Source organism: Helianthus annuus, chromosome 1 (assembly GCF_002127325.2).
Source record: "Helianthus annuus cultivar XRQ/B chromosome 1, HanXRQr2.0-SUNRISE, whole genome shotgun sequence".
In the NCBI taxonomy this organism is placed as follows: Eukaryota; Viridiplantae; Streptophyta; class Magnoliopsida; order Asterales; family Asteraceae; genus Helianthus; species Helianthus annuus.
Window position 1 is genome coordinate 729,998 of NC_035433.2, and position 17,733 is coordinate 747,730.

Consider the following 17,733-nt stretch of genomic DNA (forward strand, 5'->3'; position numbering starts at 1 on the left):
AGCCCTAAATGAGTAAATGAGGGATGATATAAATAGAGGATGGCAGTGGTACTGTTGGGCGGAAAAAGAGAACTGAGGATGCCCTAATTAAGTGACACGTGGCCCAAATAACTTTCATTTATTATATATAATAGATGCCTAATTAAATAGTTTAATTGAAAAGGATCTAGATATTTAGTTGATATTTAACTCGTAGGACAACTTGGAAGTTTAATTACACACATATATAAATGCCCTAAGCTAGAAAACCCTACTACTAAATATTGGCCCTCTATCCCTCTTTTCTGCGATGTTCGATTCTTATCAATGAAAGAACGAAAAGGCGATTTTGAGATCATGTGGATATGAATAGAGTCAAGGAAAGATCTATAGATCTTTTATCCTGCATTAAAGGTTTCAGATAGAGGTACCGATTCTAAAACTCCTACTGGTATATGCTTTTGTTCTGATTGGCGTTGCTTGAATCGGTTTGGGTTCTTGTGTAAGAACTTTATTTTAAGAAATGTTTAATGTAACAACTTTTATTTTATGAAGTGTTTAACTAGTGATTATAAATTACAAGTTTTGAACTCTATAAAACTCTATATAGTTAGTTTTTTTTTTTTGAACGGCCAACGAATCCTCCAAATGGGCTACTGGCGAAATTCACCACATCGGGATACACCCGTCTCCGAACTGTGAAAAACCCTCACCTAGGGCAGAAGCCCGTGAACACTCGCCCAAAGGCACGACAGTGCGGTGAGGTAAAACCCATTCAGTTCAAGGATCGAACTAGCGATCGCCGCCTACTCGCCTAGTCTCCCATCATCACCAGGTGCCATTGAAAACTAATGGAGAGAAGCAAGAATTGAACTTGAGTCTCTTAGAAACACAAGTCTCTCCCTTACCACTCCACCACAAGCTCTATATAGTTAGTTGAGTGTAAAAAAAAGATGATTGGCCCGAAAATTACTCTCTTAATAACAGTGTCAAGCATAGGATTCTGTGTTTTTGGATTATTATGGTCTCGACAAACAACATTCACAATTTATGTAAGAAAATTATATTCATGTAGATCTTTTTTTTTTTTTTTTTTTTGGCATAGGTCATTTATTTCCTTTGGATGTGTATGCCCTCAACTAGCTCTTCTCAACTTTTGTCGGCAAAAGAATTTTGAAAATCTATATATCTATATATATTCTAAAGTTTAGTTATATGTTCTATTTTAAAACCAAAATTTATGGTTGTTTTAAATGAGGTCATTTACATATATCCCCCTCCTAAGATCATTTATTACATATATACCCAACCCATAAAATCAATTACATATTTTCCCCTTTTAAACCATACATATTACATATTTACCCATTTTATTAAAATCACTCCTATTGAATTACTATTTTACCCTTAATGAACTTATTAAATGATTATTACATTTTTCCCCTTTCTAATACCATTACTTACATATTTTATGATTTAATGTGTAATATAATTGTTTACAAATAAGATATTAACCTAATGATATGAATTCATTTTTTTATAAGCCCTGCCTATTTTTTTATAAGCTTCTGCCTCTGTTATGTGAAAATTGAAAGTTTTGCTTATATATAATACGTCATAGCTCTTAAGCATTATTTTTTTTTTAAAGAAAACAGTCATGCGACCATGGTTTAAAAATTTACTTTTGCTGTAAAACAGTTTTTTCAATATTATTTTGAATGTTTAAAACATGACAATTAGATTTCTGAAATAGCATTACACAAAAAAAATGGAAATTTAGCTCCTGCTTCAAAACAATTAAAATGTTGATGATCGAACTAAGATTTAGGCTAAAGAAAAATTGATTACGACTTGAAAAAAACAAACGTATATTGTATAACAATATGTTTTTTTATATAAGATATTTTAGATAATCAATATTTTAACGTAAATTGTTAGTGTAGTTAACTAAAATTTAAATGTATAATGGGTCGGTTGTAAAAAATATGTAAACTTAAACTTAACCAGTAACTAGATACGTAAAAAGGTCACTTGTTTTATAAAATGGGTATGACCGTTTTTTTTTTCAAAGAAATATTTTAAAGATTTATCACAACATATAGAGTATTGACTAGATTGATTTTGAAGTTAAGAGATAAGAAATTAAGAAAAAGAGTAAAAGGGTAATTTCATAAAGAAAGGGGGAAATATGTAATTGATTTTAAAGATTGGACAAATATGTAATAAGGGCTTTTAATAAGGGGATATATGTAAAAATTCCTTTTAAATGCACCAGCCTATAAGAATCCTATTAATTTCATTTAATTTACTTAATAATCACAAGTTACATTACTTTAATCATTTGGGTCAAAAACAATTCCAGTTTAATAATCACAAGTTACATTACTTTAATCATTTGTGTCAAAAATAATTCCACAAAAATAATTCCACAAACCCTAGATCATCTGATAATAACAATAAGAGGAAAGCTCCTGCCGCACACAAATCTCCGGTATTCAACTGCGATTGCTTCGATTATTACACGAACTACTGGTTCCGGTGGGACACGTCTGTTAACCGAGAGCTAATTCATCAAGTAATTGAAGCTATTGAAGAAAACTTTACCAGCAGTGAACAGGTTAACTGTCGCGGCCGTAAACCTAACCAGAAGAAAGAGAAGGCGAGTCATCGGAGGTTCGCCGGAAAAGCGTTAAATCCTCTGCCAGAGGTTTCGGTTTCGCCTCCGTACGACATCTCATTAGTTGAAGAATGTGTAAAGGAAGAACATGAGGTAGTGGAGGAGTCGCCGGAGACGGATGCAACGGCGAGAAGAGGACTTCCGGAAGTGAAAGGGTTGTTTAACTGGCGTTTGTGGGGACTTTGGAGTCCGTGATACTCATCCTTCGCCTCTTAATATATGCTCTCCAATCCATAATTAACTTCTCCCTAATTGAAGATCTTCATCGATTAGGCACACAACTCTCAGACATATATCTTCGATTGATCTCCTGCACAGGCTCGCCATCAGGCTCTCCATCAGTCGGCAACTCAATTGGAATCGTAATTAGCTTCTCCCCAATTGAAGATCGTCATAGATTTGGCACACAATTCTCAGACATATATCTTCGATTGATCTCCTGCACAGGCTCTCCATCAGGCTCTCCATCAGTCGGCAACTTCAGTTGGAATCAAAATGGGTCATTTACTTGCTCCTTTAATTACACATCATCCTCCGACTCTCCAGCAACCTTTAAGTGCAATATATATATTTCTAAGATGAAGATAATGTATCGTAATGAAGATTTGGAGCAGCAAGAGGTAAAAACAGCCTGAATTTTTCCTTTTATAAATTCGATTCATGAGTGTTAGTGTGTGTGTTTATATTGATTAGGGTTTCATCAAATGCAATGTGAGGGTTTCCAATCGGTGTTTATACAAATAATATTGAACCCAATTTTTATGTATGTGTATGCAATGTGTAGTATGGAGTCTTGCTTACCTCATTCAAGGAATAACAATAAAAGACAGGGGTCATTGATTTCGAAAAACTCCGCCTCTTTATTCGCCTTCTTCCTGATTTTAAGTTACAGTGAGTCAATTTCCTTTTTCTGATTCTAATCGATTAAGAACTATACGTGATTAACCAACGAATTGTGGTAGATTTTATGTTTCTATTGCAGTATTTGGATTGAATTGGCTGTTGCAATTTAATGATCGTCAGTTATAGTTCGTTTTTTGAATATAGAGAAACACTGACTTATTTAAGGTGCTTGATTTGGGTGAATAGTAGCAATATAAACTGCTATTGTAATTTGGTGTGATATTCAATTCAGTATCAGCAACCTAATCAAATTGTGCCCTAAACATAGAGTAAGGGTATGTTTGGCAAAAGTAGCTGATAGCTGATGGCTGGAAGCTGTTAGCTGGAAGCTGGAAGCTGGTGGCTGGTAGCTGGAAGCTGGTAGCTGGTAGCTGTAGCTTTTTAGATACTAAGTTGTTTGGCAGAGTAGCTGGAGCTTTTAATAAATGTATAAAATGACCAAAATGGGCATAAATAAAAAAAACATAATACTAATCGTAATCTCTCTCTCTCTCTCTCTCTCTCTCTCTCTCTCTCACACACACACACACACACACACACACACACATATATATATATATATATATATATATATATATATATATATGTTATTTCTCAAATGAATAAAACATGATCATTTTCAATTAAATAAAACATAGTTATTGACAAACAATCATAACATAATATAATACTATTAAATCGTTAATGTCGTGCATTCCATATCAAAGTAGCAATTTCGTTGCGAACATGTTTCATCTCATTCGATGTTCCTTCAAATAGACCGCTAGTGCTTGTGTCATTATTACGAACATCATGCAGTTCATCTTGTGGTATGTAGTTTGGATGTTGCTCCATTGCGGTAAACATGAAATCTTCTTGAGAATTACGTATATAGTTATGCAATGCAAATGTAGCCATGATAACATCAATTTGTGTTTGCACGCTATACTTGGGCATTTTACCAAGTATCTTAAATCGTTTCTTTAAAATTCCAAATGATCTCTCAATATGACTTCGTAAAGATGAATGCGAACGGTTGAAAGCTTCTTGCATATTATTCGGGGGCTCTCTTTGAAATTGAGATTGATGGTATCTTGTCTTGGAATATGGAACAAGGTATCCTTTTCTATCTGGATATCCTTTATCAACCAAATAATATCTACCTAATAAAGGAGTTGAAAAACAAAAGGCGTTAGAATTTATTAAAAGTAACATGAAACAATTCCAAATATATATGTAAGTAATTCGAAATATTACCTTCAGGTGGTTGTGGGAAGTTGAATTTACTATTTTGGGTCGCGTTAATGAAAACACGCGTGTCATGTGCTGATCCCTCCCATCCGATCGATACAAATGTGAAACACATATCGAAATCACATGTTGCCATTACATTGAAAGTTGGTACCCCTTTTCTACCAATATAAGGTAGTTGCTGACTCTCTGGGATGCAGGCCCCTATGTGTGTACCATCAATACATCCAATACAATCCTGTATATAATTTGAACATCAGTCAAGTAACAAAGTACACAAGTAGGAATGACATTAATCAATTTAATACCTTGAAATACGGCATGTATCTTTTGTCATTCAAGATTTGAGGTGGTACGAATTGAAAAGTCGGATCTTTTGGTTTTATAATGTCACGTGCTAGACCTTGAAAACTTTTACCTCTACCAGTTATTGCCTCTAGAACTTCATGAAAGGCTCTACTAATAGTCTCCCCAGAACGTTGAAAACGCTCCCCAACATCCCTGTTAGATAAACCCAATGCCAATGTATACAAAAATATCCCCACCTTCTCACAAGTTGACATTCTATCACTCGACTGCAATCCATAGTTTGATTCGAGCTCTCTACATAATTTTGTAAACACGTTTGGATGCATTCTGAATGCATTTACACATCGTATAGGATTTCCATTTAAAACTTCCATCATCCAAGCCAGTCCCGTTTGAGGTGATGTCATGCATGGTTCCTTGTACATATGCTTATAATAGTATGCAGCAACTAGATCACATGTATAGGTTGAATCCAACAAAAAGTTATAGCAATGCAGTTTGTGTTTCTTCTTGCTTGTTTCATTATTCATTGTAATCCTGATAATAAATTCAATATCAACTTAACATATAAACACCTTAATAGCTAAAATTAAATGGATAAATAGCCAAGAACACTAGCCCTTTAAATTAGTTTTTTATCCACGCCACCCAACCCACGCCCCACCATACCCCTTTGAAATTGGCTTTTGGTCTTGGGTGTCCCATAGTCCACGTGTCGCACCATGCCTCCAACCCACGTCCTACCATACCCCATGGTCTTAGTAACCAAATTCAAGAATACGATCGATACGATTGATTGGTATGTGCGCCTCTCTTATTACTTTTTTGTATTCCATGTTCTTCGGATACAATCCGATCCTTCTACGGCGAAATCTCGATTTGTGGAAAGCCTTCGATGGCTTCCTTATGAAAACATATAACTTTGAAAATAATCCACCCAACAAAAGCACAACGACAGAAACAAGGTTTTTAAAATCATAATACTATATTAAAGAGGCATATTATGAATGAAAATCAAAACACTCAATGTATGCATATCATAAAGATGGGCAGGGAATTTTTTTATTAATTTGTTTGTTATCCCAATTTGTTCAACTCAGATCATATTATTTCAATTAAAGTGCCATGGTAACCTTCAATCTACCTAATTAATATATGCATCAGATCATACTATGAGCAGTCAAACTAAGTGCCTAATTGAAGTAAACACACACAGAGACCATTATTCAGGCTTTTGCTTCGATCGATCCATTGATAATTCATATACCAGTTTGAAAATTGCAACACACAAGAAGACAAAAGATGATATTAAATTCAATTAAGTAAGAACATGCGTACCTTATCTTTTGATTACGATCGATCCTTTCTTCAATATGGAATAATGATAGATTGTAGGTTATTTAAGTAATTTAAACCCTAAAAGCTTGTAGGTTTTTTAAACGCTACTTCCACCAGCGTTTCAAAAAGAGCTTTTCAACTAATCTAAAAGCCTGAAGCCTGTTTCAACCAAACAAAGCTTTTATTGGGCCAGGAGCTTTTTCTTTAAAGCCTGAAGCTTGAAGCTCCTAAAAGCTCCTAAAAGCTTGTTGCCAAACATTCCCTAAATGTGTTCACCAGCAAGGTAATAATATGTACTAATTTTCAATTATCATTAACTTCTAATAAGGAAATATAGCTATTAGGTTATGTCAAGGTAAGCATAGTTTATAAAGAATATGTTGCAGAATAAAGTTAATACAACATTTTAGTAATAAATAATTAGCTGATAGTCAATAACAATTTTAGTATGCTAATGTTGTTAGAGTTAATAATAAGGACTATCAATTGTTATTTAACAATTTTAGTAGAACTGGTGCAACATTTTTGGTTAATAGAGCTGTTAGTGACTCGGTTATTTATTACTAACTGCTTAATAGCCCATTAGCATACTAACTCTTGATTCAAAGTAATCTCCGAACAATTAATAGTCACTAACTGAGTCACTGCCGTTGTTAAGGTACCTGCATTTTTGTTGTTCATTAACTACTTGATTGTTTTACTACCACATACTAATCACCCCTGCCAGGTGTGAAGGTGAATACTTTATTAACGTGACCGTTTTTATTGTCGGGTCGATTTTGAATCAATTTTGTTTACTTTTATCAGTTTTTGGTTTCGGTTTGGTTTTAGGTTGTTTTATCTTTTTGCATCGTTTTGGTTTTGATTTTTCCCAGCAATTGTTTTGTTTCGATCTAAGTTTTTTGAGTTCGTTTCGGTAAGATCTTTTACGTTTTTTGTTCGGTTTTCAGTTTTTTTTTAGTTTTGTGTAAATTTAGTTTCCTTTCCGGTTAGATTCGCTTTATTTGTTTTTGGTTCAGGTTCGGTTTTCATTTCAGCAACATTATTTGTCTCAGCTTATTTGTTTCGGTAAAATTATTCAGTTTGTATAGGTTCATTTTGGTCTGGTTTTGTTTTTTGGTTTGTTTAGGTTTGGTTTCAGTTTCCTTGGTTTTCGCTTTTAGTTGGGTTCCATTTTTTATTTAGTCCCCGGTTCGCTTTCTATTGGCTCAAAACTATTTATGCGGATCAAGTTAAAAACATATATTCACATACACACACACGCGTGGTTAAGGTACGTTGCATAATCTATACATCTTGCTTTAAACAGAAGTAGGTGCAACCCGTAAACGAATTGGAGGTTCAATGTTATGTTCGTTTATTTTCGTTCATTTATGTTCGATGATTGACTTTCGTTTATGTCGGTCCTCTCTCTTATTTGCGTTCGTTTGTAACCATTCTTTATTTTCATTTGAATGTTCGTTTAAATTTATACATTACTAATATTCATTTGAAATAGTTTTCATATTATCAAACCATTTGTTTACTTTTAAAAAGTTGGATGTAATGATGCTGGTAGAATATTGACTTCCACCATGTTGGTAAAATTAACACAGTTTTACAACCCACCAACCCGATTACTACTCGCCTGCCTATTTAAATAAATGGGTTGAATAAGTAATGAACCGTATTCAGGTTACAAGAATTTAAGCGTGACGGAGTTAGACTTGCATGGAGTTTTCCTACATATTTTGATAGGTCTGTTTGAATTTGCATATAAAAAATAATTATCTGAATATGATTTATTTCAACTTCAACTTTCAGTAAACAATTTCTAAGTTTAGCTAAATCTTATATTTAAAATCAAAATTTATGGTTGCTTTAAATGCATTACAATTAACTTTAATGAAATAGTATAAGCCTTTATGACCATGTTTAATTAATGAGCCTCTTTCTTTTCTCCATATATTAATGTTTAAGTTAGGGTTTATAGACTTTTCATAACAATTCACCTTAAAGGATTGATTGGTTATTTAACTAATACTTAATATTACAATTAACTTTAATGAAATAGTACGAGCCTTTATGACCATGTTTAATCAATGCGGCTCTTCCTTTTCTCCATATATTAATTGAAATAGCTCTAGCACGGGATTTCTGGACTCTGAGATACACTACCAGTTTAGCAAATGGTAGTCTTGAGGTAAGTTTATTGTACCATTGACGGTTCACCATTATCTTTAGAAATTTACTTCTGATGTATATGTTGCTTCTTTAAATAACTGAGAAATAGAGGCGAAACGAGTTGGTTAACGGGTATTAAAACAACATCACATGACTATAAGCACAATGACAATTGTCACAAATAGAGGACTACATTGTACCTATGCGTCAACTAAAAATACAATTTAATTAAATGGACTAAACAACTACATTAAGTTTGAGACCAGGGTAAAAATCTAAAACATCATTTTTGTTTATTTTTTACTTTTATAACCAGATGTGTTGCAGGCATCTGAAAATGTTACCCTGGGTTAATTGTAATAAATTTTAGTAAATAAATATATAGATTATATAACTAAACACTTGAAGAACTGTTAGGATTTGTTAATTTTGTTGGTTTATAAACTGCTTTCTCATCTATAAAAGGGAACAAAACCTGCAATTTGACTTTTAGATGTTAAAACTAAATTTATATGTATATGTATATGTGTATGTAGTATAATACGTGTATATATATATAACATCTATTTTACACCATTTAAAACACAATGAAAAAGAAAAAATAAAAAAAATTTGAAAACTGTGACGTCTTTTGAAGAGGATTGAGAAACCACACGTCCATAGATTTGAAGTTTTGTGAGACCACATGTGGTGGGGCGCAAACCTCTCTCAAAGCGTCTTAAAAACGTGGGGAAACACTGTACCCTCGGGTGTTTTGGGCCTTTTTTTACTGGTGGTGCTACCACAAAGCGCCGAATGAGGAGTGGACTTTGGTCAAAATAACCATGGTCAAACGGCTAACTTTAAAAAAAAACCGGTTTTTGTTTTAAAAATCTATACTATATTCGCACTTTCGTACCGTGTCACGCACTATCTATATCAGTCGTCGTTCCAGGAAAAAACAATAACTATTATGCATGTCGTGCATCGCACGGGTATTTCCCCTAGTATAAAAAAAAATTAAGCGACATCTAAAATCATTTAATATTTGAATGCTTTTACTAAAAGAATTTAAAACCATTCATTTATTATAAAAAAAAAGTTACATGGATAGTCTTGTATTGCATTTGGATTTCGTTTTGCTACACATTTGATTCTCATTACTCGCGAATAACACATTAGAATGGATATCCATTACGTATCATGTTAAATTCTAGTGAAAAGTCTCATTGCTTTTACATTTTTTTTTATTGGTCATTAGAATGGATATCCGTTAAGTTTCATGTTAAATGTTAGTGAAAAGTCACGGATAAAGTGATCAAACACGAGAAAACATGTCTTGATAACAGCACGTGTTTATCTTATTTGCTTTTGATACTTTTGGTTTCCTAGCGTCAGAGGCTGTGAACCTACTTAGGGGTTGTTTGACAACTTCTGAATGGTTAAGTGCTGAATCAATAAGAGGTTTTAACCATTAAAAACCAGTATAAAGCTTAACCGTTCAGAGGCAAATGTTTGACCAAATCAGATTAGAGGTCTTAACCATTCAGACTCAGTATAATGCTTAACCATTCAGAGACAAATGTCTAAACCATTCAGACATCTGCTCACGAAACAAACAGTCTGAACCATTAAGTGCTGAACCAGTAAGATGTCTGAACCATTAAGAGCCATGTTAAGACGGAAACAAACAGCCCCATTAGTGGAGTTCAAAGGGTCATGCATAGTTATGCTATGACCCCGAGATCTATGGACGTAATTTTTTTTAAAAAAAAACTTAGTTTTGCTATTCAAAAAGAGTTAGCGGCGCAGCTTGTTGCCTGTTTACCATCTATCTCGACTTAAATTTATAAGATGCAAGTATTTTTTTAAATGCTAGGGGGCATTTGTTTTTTGAAAAAAAAAAGTGAACATATATTTTTTAAATAGTATTTCTTATCTATGAGTGCACATTGAAGATTCAAGGTGTAATTTCTCATGCCTAAACAAGAAACCAAAATATTAACATAACGCAACTACTATACATGTAATTCTTTCTTATTTTAGCCAAATGGCTTTTTATTCATTTGTAATTTTAACTTTTTAAAAAAAAAGACATTATTTATGATTAGTTTGACAACCGTTAAAATCATTTCTGTTTTTCTTTATAATTTTCCGTAATATAAGTGAAGGGGTATGGTCCCAAATCTCGCGTCAGCATTGACCGCGAGTGACCATTACTCTTATCAAAACCCCCACCAGCTAACAACCTACTTGTGCCCATGCGAGAACGCGTCGACACAAGGGTTGAATCCAATCTATCTAGTAACAAAGGAGGACTTACATGGAACATGAGAACGGTAGAGTGATGCGACATAGCATCACATCTGGTGTATGAAAACGGAAGTATTCACAGCGATGCGGCCTCGCACCGCGTCCAGTGAACACTTCTATCAATACAAGAAAGCCTTACCTTAGGCATAGAAGAAGATGAACATAACGGTGCGGCTGGCACCACACCATATGGGCATTTTCGTCACGACAAGGGATGCAGGCAAATAGTCTCCGCGGACGACGATGCGGCCAGCACCGCATCTCGCGTATTACTTGATCACAAGTAGGAGACGCGGTAACCTCACACGTTACCACATGCAGCGATGCGGCTTGCACCGCATCCTATGCACTCAACAAGTGGGACTGACACCACAGTGCAAGTGGCACCAATGGCAGTTACCTGTCAGAGCTACGTAAGCAATGGACTGACGTGGCGTAACCTCCACAACCGACAAGCCTGACACACCTGCAAAGGTGCAGCACGTCGTCAGTCCATCCATCATCCTCCTCCTTCACTCCTCGGCTATAAATACCAACCCCAAACCAGGTTTGAGGTATCTCTTCACAACTCTCTCACTACTACTACTATCTTATTTTGCTTCCCAAGCAAACTACTGATTCTCACGCCGGAGAGTGGTAACAAGGAGCACCCCCCACCCCATCCTCCTTGTTACGAGTCACGGCTTGTTTCCTTGTGCAGGAGATCAACCACCGGTGATCCAGCCAGCGATCCTCGAGAGGAAGGGATTAACCCTTCTTGACGAGACCAGTGTGTTAACCCTGCCCGGTTAACCATTGTTTCATCATTGGCGCCCACCGCTACTCTTAGCATTTTCTCATCTCTCTTTTCCCTCTCTCAAGATCATGACTGATCACCAAAACAACACTGCGGATAACCCAAATCCCTCAATCCCAGCTCCGCTAGGGGTCAATGCCTGTGGTCGTGGGTTCGGGCCCCACGGTGGGCGCCAATGATGAAACAATGGTTAACCGGGCAGGGTTAACACACTGGTCTCGTCAAGAAGGGTTAATCCCTTCCTCTCGAGGATCGCTGGCTGGATCACCGGTGGTTGATCTCCTGCACAAGGAAAAACTCAATATATTTGTAAAAAAACATATTATAAAATACAATACATAAAATATTTAATAATTATATTCCTAAAATTAATATATATTACTAAATATCTATTAGAAGTACGTTGTCAAAAAATAACCCTTACTTCAAATATAATATAATTGTATTTATGTTCGTGGGGCCCGAACCCACGACCACAGGCATTGACCCCTACCGGAGCTGGGATTGAGGGATTTGGGTTATCCGCAGTGTTGTTTTGGTGATCAGTCATGATCATGAGAGAGGGAAAAGGATAGATGAGAAAATGCTAAGAGTAGCGGTGGGCGCCAATGATGAAACAATGGTTAACCGGGCAGGGTTAACACACTGGTCTCGTCAAGAAGGGTTAATCCCTTCCTCTCGAGGATCGCTGGCTGGATCACCGGTGGTTGATCTCCTGCACAAGGAAACAAGTCGTGATTCGTAACAAGGAGGATGGGGTGAGGGGTGCTCCTTGTTACCACTCTCCGGCGTGAGAATCAGTAGTTTGCTTGGGAAGCAAAGTAAGATAGTAGTAGTAGTGAGAGAGTTGTGAAGAGATACCTCAAACCTGATTTGGGGTTGGTATTTATAGCCGAGGAGTGAAGGAGGAGGATGATGGATGGACTGACGACGTGCTGCACCTTTGCAGGTGTGTCAGGCTTGTCGGTTGTGTAGGTTACGCCACGTCAGTCCATTGCTTACGTAGCTCTGACAGGTAACTGCCATTGGTGCCACTTGCACTGTGGTGTCAGTCCCACTTGTTGAGTGCATAGGATGCGGTGCAAGCCGCATCGCTGCATGCGGTAACGTCTGAGGTTACCGCGTCTCCTACTTGTGATCAAGGAATACGTGAGATGCGGTGCTGGCCGCATCGTCGTCCGCGGAGACTATTTGCCTGCATCCCTTGTCGTGACGAAAATGCCCATATGGTGCGGTGCCAGCCGCACCGTTATGTTCATCTTCTTCTATGCCTAAGGTAAGGCTTTCTTGTATTGATAGAAGTGTTCACTAGACGCGGTGCGAGGCCGCATCGCTGTGAATACTTCCGTTTTCATACACCAGATGTGATGCTATGTCGCATTACTCTACCGTTCTCATGTTCCATGTAAGTCCTCCTTTGTTACTTGATAGATTGGATTCAACCCTTGTGCCGACGCGTTCTCGCATGGGCACAAGTAGGTTGTTAGCTGGTGGGGTTTTGATAAGGGTAATGGTCACTCGCGGTCGATGCTGACGCGAGATCTGGGACCATACCCCTTCAAATGATGAAACAATGGTTAACCGGGCAGGGTTAACACACTAGTCTCGTCAAGAAGGGTTAATCCCTTCCTCTCGAGGATCGCTGGCTGGATCACCGGTGGTTGATCTCCTGCACAAGGAAACAAGCCGTGACTCGTAACAAGGAGGATGGGGTGGGGGTGCTCCTTGTTACCACTCTCCGGCGTGAGAATAAGTAGTTTGCTTGGGAAGCAAAGTAAGATAGTAGTAGTAGTGAGAGAGTTGTGAAGAGATACCTCAAACTTGGTTTGGGGTTGGTATTTATAGCCGAGGAGTGAAGGAGGAGGATGATGGATGGACTGACGACGTGCTGCACCTTTGCAGGTGTGTCAGGCTTGTCGGTTGTGGAGGTTACGCCACGTCAGTCCATTGCTTACGTAGCTCTGACAGGTAACTGCCATTGGTGCCACTTGCACTGTGGTGTCAGTCCCACTTGTTGAGTGCATAAGATGCGGTGCAAGCCGCATCGCTGCATGTGGTAACGTCTGAGGTTACCGCGTCTCCTACTTGTGATCAAGGAATACGCGAGATGCGGTGCTGGCCGCATCGTCGTCCGCGGAGACTATTTGCCTGCATCCCTTGTCGTGACGAAAATGCCCATATGGTGCGGTGCCAGCCGCACCATTATGTTCATCTTCTTCTATGCCTAAGGTAAGGCTTTCTTGTATTGATAGAAGTGTTCACTGGACGCGGTGCGAGGCCGCATCGCTGTGAATACTTCCGTTTTCATACACCAGATGTGATGCTATGTCGCATCACTCTACCGTTCTCATGTTCCATGTAAGTCCTCCTTTGTTACTAGATAGATTGGATTCAACCCTTGTGCCGACGCGTTCTCGCATGGGCACAAGTAGGTTGTTAGCTGGTGGGGGTTTTGATAAGGGTAATGGTCACTCGCGGTCAATGCTGACGCGAGATCTGGGACCATACCCCTTCAAGTCCCCCCAGTCTAGTGTTGCTGCCACATACAAGTTGTGTGTGGGAGGAGTACTGGACTATGGTGTTTGGAAGGTAGTTTGGAGTCTGGAGAAGATCCTAGACCATGTGGATGGTCTTTTCTGTATGTAAATCAAGCTGGAGGTCTGGAAGGGTCATCTGACGCCTCTTCCGTACCGGTGAAGGAATTTCGTCTGATGCGAAATTCTCAGCCGTTTTATGTCACCAGGTGGGTTGCCACCTGTTGTTGTGCCGAAGGTCTCTTGGAGACTTTGTTAGTAATGCTGCACAAACTTCGAATCAACCTCTGAGATGGTGGTTTGAAGGTATGCACCAGCTTTCAACCTCTGAGAGATGGTCTTGTCTTCGAACCACTTGTTGAAGTGGTGCATGAAGAAGAACAGAAACTTTGGATCAATCTCTGAGATCGGGATCAAAAGTAGTTGATGCTTGTAAGTGCTTTGCTCAAGCTCTATGTTCAGCATCTAGGCATGAGATGACGATCCCTTTTTTGTTGGGTTTTCGTGTTCGTCGTCATAGCTCTCTAGTAACCGCACGTTCTTTGCGGTTACCTCGTTGCGTCATTGTTGGCCATGTTTGGTCGAACAATGTAGATTTGTACTATGGGTAAATAAACATGGTCATAGGCAAGGGTATGCCCACCATTGTTTATTCTATGCAGCCCATAGGCGGGCAAACAAAGTCATAAGCAGACTTGTTACCGCTGTTCGGACGCTTGCTGTTCGACAAGGGCTTGTTTAGAGCGCTTATCTGCGTTCGTTTTGGAGCCACTTACCTTCACGCTCCAATACCGAGTTTGCCTTGAAGTAGCTTCGCTCGGTGATGTGGAGTGAGCTTGGCTCTTCCGTAGTAACCAGTCTGCGGAAGCTATGGTTATTTCCGTAGCTACTCGGGAGTGTCTGCGGTTTTGCATTACCATATTCGCTCGAAGCGGGTGTGTTGCTCGGATGTAGCTCTTGAAGGTTCAGGAGTCAGGGTTGCTGATGTGCGCGCGCGTACATTCCCTTCCTTCTTTATGTTAAAGAAGGTGTTCATGTACCCTCTGCGGTTGTGAATCGGACAGGAGGGATTTGAAGCTTGAAGAGAATGAAGGTGATGCGGTTTACCTGTGTCTGAGATGCGGTTCAGTCCAAAGAACAACGCTGGTTCTGAGCATCTGACACACCTGAACGGGCTCATGTGTGTCATGTCCGTATACTCCACGTGTGCTCGTGGGTAGTGCGGATAGGTATTATACCCCCTTATAGTGTAGAGATATATACTTTTACCTATTTTTAGGGGTATGTTAAAAAACGACATGCGGTATGGGTTATGGTGCGGTATACCAGAGAAACCGCATGCCGCTTATAATTGGATAATGTAGTCGCTTTTTGTTGCATACGTGGCTGATCTCACGTGTGAGTTGGTGGAAGTTGGTGAGATTTTCCTGGCATGTGCTGAAATGAAAGGACGTTTGCACTGCCCGAGGCAATAAATGCACTGTAGCGAAGAGTGTAAACGTCTCTTATGTCAGGCGCGTGGGCGGCCACGCGCGCGTGATAACCGTCAGCGAAAACGGCGCTTGACACGTGGTGTCGCGCAATTCGTTCTTTTTGAACGTGATGATTCGTTTTCTCCCTCCGCATTAATTGCGATGGGTATATAAGGGGAAACCGTTCGTGGTTTCCCCTCACTTGTTCGAAATTTCAAAAATTTGCCGGTGAGGGAAAAATGTTTCTTGGTCTTCTCCGACGATATTTCTTGAAGTTCCGGTGAGGTTTTTGGTTTTTCCACTCACGTTCTTTCATTTCTTCGATATTTTCTGATGGCTGAACCATCAAATCCACACAATGTGGAGGGTGAAAACCCAGAGCCATCCTCGCCGGTGGCGGCGGAGGAGGAGGAGATAACCGCCGGTGGCGGGTTACCGGCGTTAAAGTGGACGAGGAAGAGCTTTGATCGTCTGATTCTGGATGTTCAAATGCCTCCTGAATATGGGGCCTGTTACCCATCGGAGGGTGACACCGATGCCGATGCTCCGGCCGGTTACGTGACCATGTGGGCAGATTTTTTCGGTGACTGTAATCTCCGGTTACCTTTGACTGTTTTTGTTGTCGAGGTTTTGGAGTGGTACAAGGTCCACATTTCTCAACTGAGTCCGCTTGGTATGATCCGGATTCGAAATTTTGAATTCACCTTTCGTGCTCTTGGCATAGAGCCTACCGTTGGAGATTTCCGACGGTTTTATCAAATGACGTGCTCCTTGGGGTTCTTTTCTTTCCGTCAGCGAGAGGGTAGTCCCAAGCTGATGACTCCTCCCAAGGGGATGACGATGTGGAAAAAAAAGTTATTTTACATCAAAGCTGCTGCCATTGTTGCAAAGATGACGTTTCGGAATGTGACCGAGACGATCATAGCAGAGACCATTGCGGTCCCAAGTTTGAAAACTGTGGAGTGGTTTCCGCAGTTGCAGACCATTGAGCCTGTGAAGTTGACCAACACACAGTTGTGGGTCTTGCGCATGATGTTGACAAGGAGGAACAAGAAGTCGAAGCCCGTGGTGCGGGAGAAAAGTGGTGGTACGTACTTTTCATTTGTTTAACTTTCTTATCCTTGTATGCGTAACTGACTTGTGCGTTTGTTATCAGAGGACGCTCCCGTATGGAGGATGTTTGCCCCGGATTTCCAGGGTCAGGTGGAAAAAGTTGTTTGTGCGGATGGCGAGGAGGAGTTTAATGTTATCATTCGAGATAACTTCCGGGTGCCTACTGAAGCCGCATTAGCAGTTGAGTTGCCGCGGGGCAAAGGTATGTTTAGGAATCCTTTATTCTTGTGATAACAATAATGGTTGCACTGACTCACCTCTTGCATGGTTTTCATGCAGGTGATCTTGGGGCCTTAGGGGACCCTGATGCGAAGGGTGTGCCTAAGAGGCAGGCGGTGAAAGGCGTGCGCTTTCGCCAAAAGAAAATATCGGAGGTCCCTGTTGTGCCTCATTTGGTACCGCAGGCGGCAGGTATCTCTCACTCTTCTTTTCGTAGATACTTGGATTATGTGATAGTATCTGATACCCTTGAGGGTTTGGGTACAGCTGCGGGCTCGCAGTCTGGTGTTGGGAAAAGGCAAGTAGAAGAGACGGCTGCTGGTGTTGGTGGACCGAAACGTCGGAGGCTGCAGTTTAAGAGGACTGTTCCGACGTCGAAGAAACCTGCGGTTACCGTTGGTAAGTGTTGTTTAGCTGGTCTCAAGTGTGATGTATAACATGTGTTTTCATAGCTATTTGATTTGTTTTGCAGAGCTTCAAGATAAGGATTTCTCTATCTTTGATGCTCCAGAGTCACCCCCGCATGATGCTGGTGCGGGTGTGACTGAGGTCATGATGTCGGACGAAGTACGTCCGACCAAGGTCACAAGGCCCACTCCCAACGACCAACCAGAAAAATGGGTTCTCAACGCGAGATAACCAGAACAAAAGGTCATATTGGGTCACGCCTTGTCCCCGACCACCAAAGCGCACCTGAAGCAGCTTCTC

General features: G+C 39.5%; 3 protein-coding genes across 3 annotated transcripts in view; 2 read left to right on the forward strand and 1 right to left on the reverse strand.

Moving 5' to 3' along the window:
- Positions 1–269: 269 nt before the first annotated feature.
- The window catches only part of LOC110941708 (RING-H2 finger protein ATL73), a 31,059-nt gene continuing 13,595 nt past the window's right edge, over positions 270–17,733 (forward strand). The window contains exon 1 of the mRNA XM_022183372.2: positions 270–406. The gene's annotated coding sequence lies outside the window, so the exon portion shown is untranslated. The remainder of the gene's footprint in view (positions 407–17,733) is intronic.
- Positions 1,945–2,851, forward strand: LOC110941210. The gene is made up of 2 exons (XM_022182840.1): positions 1,945–1,955; positions 2,419–2,851. Exons 1-2 carry the CDS (start codon positions 1,945–1,947, stop codon positions 2,849–2,851), a joined length of 444 nt encoding a protein of 147 aa, XP_022038532.1.
- Positions 4,241–5,852, reverse strand: LOC110941203. The gene is made up of 4 exons (XM_022182829.1): positions 5,848–5,852; positions 5,098–5,635; positions 4,796–5,027; positions 4,241–4,701 (listed from the first exon to the last, which is right to left on the reverse strand). Exons 1-4 carry the CDS (start codon positions 5,850–5,852, stop codon positions 4,241–4,243), a joined length of 1,236 nt encoding a protein of 411 aa, XP_022038521.1.